Here is a 3,822-nt window from a genome sequence, read left to right on the forward strand (position 1 = left end):
GGAGTTTAGATAGTAGACACTGTTTCACCTGGCCGATGGACAGCGAACTACTAAAATGTGTTACGAGCCACTGATCGGTCGACACTGCTCGTCGTCAACAAGCTGAGCGGGGTCAATTGCCTCAATTCACTTACCAAACCTGCAGGCGAGAGCGAGCGACGGATTGTCCGACTTGGAAGAGCTCATCATGTTACCTGCATCGTCGGCCTTGCGCTGGAGAACGCTGCCGAAACGTTGATGGTCGACGTTGCGAGCAGCAAGCGCAATGCTAACAGGCGCCCAATCATACGCCACACCCGTTGCACGTTGGCCATCGGTTGGTGATTAACTGCATATATATGCAGTCATCCAGAAATATATACTGTGAGAGGTCGTGCACGATGCCTATGATGGTCTGAGTATCATATCCGCGCATTTCTCTCCTATCATCACCGCAGGAGCCTGCAAGTGTGTTCCCAGAATCCATAGCAGAATCGAGGTATCCGCCACTCGTAAGCCTCTCACACCATACACCCTCAGCTCATCATCCACGACACCCCCACCTTCGGCGTCGTCCTCCGGCGCCATCCGACACGTCGACGAATAGTGGTACGTCGTGCGATTGTGCGTCCGGATGAACCTGTCCAGGTCCTCGTCACTCTCGCTCTCGGGCACGAGCCAGTCGTCCATCATGTACCCGTGCTTGCGCATTTGGTCGCACAGACGAAGCGACAGCTTCACCGAGGCGCGCAGTGGCACGATATCGGCAGGGTTCGAAAGGAATTGCGGGTCGACGATGAGCGGTTCGCGTGGATCGCTCGAGGACAGCCGTACAGTGCCTTTGCTTCGGGGGTGGAGCAGCACATTGAGGAAGCTGAACAGGCCGCGAGAACGCGGCATCTCAACGTCAATACTGCCGTATGCCAGCTATGGTTCGGGTTAGCAGCGACGAGTGAAGAGACGAAGGCCGCGCATACAGGCATGATCTCAATGCCGGGCACCTGTTCTTTGAACTCCTTCTCAGCCTTTGTCGGCTGCCCCGTGCTGTCCAAAAGCCCCGTGTGCATGAAGATCGCAAGTTGCAGCACGGGACCCAGTAGAAGGCCTGTCCCCCAGATCAGGTACCGGAGCAGCTCCATGAAGAATCGCCATGGTTGTGTTTGCAGCGATAGCAGCGAGTCTCGCATGGGGACGAAGAACCCGACTGATACACCAAAATGGTCTTGCTGCTCGAAAGTCAGCCGGGAGTTGGATACCTTGTGAACGAAGAGATTCACCAAATTCAAGCCCACTGCGTGGAGATCCTTCACGACAGGTATGCCGTGCTCCTTGAGATGCTCGGACGGTCCGATCCCACTACAGTTTCTCAGCACGCCGTACAATCTGAGTGAAGCCATTGTGTTGTCACCTGAGCATGAGAATCTGCGGACTACCAAACAGCCCCACAGACAATACGATCTCTCGATGCGCCTCAACGTGTTTTCTCCTCTCCATGTTCTTCTCTGCGTTTGCAAGCAAGGTCACCCCTCGCGCGGCACAACTGCCGTTTTCCAGCCGCTGGACGTCAATCTTCTCTACCAACACATTCGTACATATATGTAGATTCGCCTTGCGTGCGTTTGCGAGTGAATCCGGGAGAAATGCATCATATGCTGAGTTTCGGTGTCCCTTCTCGTCGATGGTAAAATGCAGTTGTCCACAGCCAAATGGCGGGTGAATCGGAGAATTGATGTCGTCAATGTGCGGCAGACCAAGCACCTCGGCGGCTGAAACGGCTCTGCGAGGAGAACATCAGTCTCCAGCTTCGTTTCACTGTTGAGACTTTGCCCTTACTCGCTGAAACTGTCAAAGTGGTAGCCGCCCAACGTTCTGTTCTTCCATTCGCCTGAAGGTAAAATTGGTCACGTGGATATGTAAATTGCGGCTCGCTCACCTTCAGTGCTGTGGATGCCTTCCACTGCCCCGGACAACGCACACTCCGACTTGAGAAAGTACGGCCTTAACTCCTCCCAACTCAATCCTTTCCTTCCTGCTGCAGCCCACCGATCGTACTCTGCAGGCAGCCCGCGCGTATAGATCGCCTGATTAACCCTGCTAGTCCCTCCAAGTGCCCCACCCGAGAACAGCAGAAGCGGCCGGCCAATCTCATCCTGTTTCTCGCTGGTGCGCTTGAGCGTGGGCGAGCCGTCCGACGCGACGTCGGAGGAAAAGAGAGGGACGCGTGAAGCCCATGAATCTGCGCGTGGACCGCGTTCCAACAACAGTACGGTCTTGGATGGGTCTGCACTCAGGCGATTGGCGAGCACACAGCCTGCAGTGCCACCACCTAGGTCGCATATATAAGGACAGGTCGCTGGATCGGAAGATTGATTGCACGCACCCACGACGATGTAGTCGTATTTTTCGTTCAATGAGTCTATTGACACCTCAGGATACGAGATAATAGGCCACATGTCGACGAGTTGTCGATGTTCGGCTGTGAAAAATGTGCAAACGACCTACCATCGAGTGCCTTTATGTATGATTTCGCATGTGTCAGTCTTCGCGAAGCGGCAAAGCAACTCCGATATGCGAAATAATAGGGGTTTTCACAGTTGGCTTTCGTGCGGCTTTCGAGATGGCTTTCATCGTCCTGGCTTTCGCGATGCCCGAGGCTATTGCGGAATTTGCCGAAAGCGCCGCGCTGAGCTTTGAACAATCGCTTTCGACTCGGCGTCTAGCTGACGCATCTTTCGGCGGAGTCCCAATATATAAGGTGCATCTGATGGCTGCAAACCTTCGGATGGTCTCATCCATATCCCACGGCATCACGTGAATCTGGCAGACCTGTGACAGACAGTGACTCACAGTGTGGCCAGCACATCTGTTACTATCACACACTAATACCAAAGTTGCTCAATGCCATTCGCAAATAAAATTGAACTGTGACTATATAAATGAGTTTATTACTGTTTGATTTTGAGTTGTACAAGGTGTATTAGCTTTCTGGCATTCTGTCACCCTTCATCACGCTAAAATCATGTGATGCCTCAGATCGACAGACGCGCGACTCATAGTCTAATACTTGGTTGAAGAGGCGCCGGGCGCCGGTTCCAAATAACATGAAGACTCAATCACAGTAGCGGAAGATGCGGTGTGTATCACTTATGCGAACGTAGCTCTATATTACATCTCTGCAGCCTCATGTTAGTGAACAGCAACAACGCAGGCAAGAGCCAAATAGGATGAATCACTTAAAGAAACGAACGACTTCGAGCATTGTCGTAAAATGATGAATACATGTTGCAGCTACGGGAAGCTGTCCCAGACTTCTTCCATGTCATCTCGAGACCCCGCCCAGACGTTGGGCCCTCATTCTGTTGCCGTCCACGGCCTACCACAGGGTAAGTCTCTGATCCACCACGAGATGAAAACATCGCTGACTGTGTGGGTGCGTGCATTGTCGAAAACGAGGTTGAGGCATCCATCATCTAAGAAGAACTGTCGCCGGTGAGGGCAGCTCCAGCGAGTGCAGGACATGGTGCGGATGTCGTCGAACGAGAAACCTCAGTCTTCGTACTTTCTCCTTGCGGTGAGTGCCTTACCGATAATCACTGATGATGTATGAGCAAATATCGCGACGGCTGAGAAGATGTGTGGGGTATGCCGACACGATCACGTCAGCGGAGATCGCGTTCATAATGATGGTCGACCAGAAGAAGCATAGTGGGTAGAAGGCCGATTCATTGTGGCTATGCATAAGATCGACACTGTCACAGATTTTCACGTCTTTCAATCTGCACATGACTAAGACATCACAGGACATCAGCGCTAGGCTGTTCAGAAAGGAACGAACCGGTACGC

At 52.7% G+C, this 3,822-nt stretch overlaps 2 protein-coding genes across 2 annotated transcripts; one reads left to right on the top strand and one right to left on the bottom strand.

The window, feature by feature from the left end:
* Positions 1-384: 384 nt before the first annotated feature.
* On the bottom strand, positions 385-2,432 carry LAESUDRAFT_649712 (GMC oxidoreductase; the record flags this gene model as incomplete). Its single annotated transcript, XM_040904195.1, has 7 exons — positions 385-906; positions 957-1,205; positions 1,257-1,362; positions 1,388-1,756; positions 1,813-1,864; positions 1,913-2,305; positions 2,360-2,432. 7 exons carry the CDS (start codon positions 2,430-2,432, stop codon positions 385-387), a joined length of 1,764 nt encoding a protein of 587 aa, XP_040765978.1.
* Positions 2,433-3,238: 806 nt separating this feature from the next.
* LAESUDRAFT_724261 (uncharacterized protein) lies at positions 3,239-3,558 on the top strand. Its single transcript, XM_040908574.1, has one exon. It carries the CDS (start codon positions 3,251-3,253, stop codon positions 3,470-3,472), a length of 222 nt encoding a protein of 73 aa, XP_040765979.1. The 5' UTR covers positions 3,239-3,250; the 3' UTR covers positions 3,473-3,558.
* The last annotated feature ends 264 nt before the right edge of the window (positions 3,559-3,822 follow it).

This window comes from Laetiporus sulphureus, assembly GCF_001632365.1.
Source record: "Laetiporus sulphureus 93-53 unplaced genomic scaffold LAESUscaffold_12, whole genome shotgun sequence".
Taxonomy (NCBI): Eukaryota; Fungi; Basidiomycota; class Agaricomycetes; order Polyporales; family Laetiporaceae; genus Laetiporus; species Laetiporus sulphureus.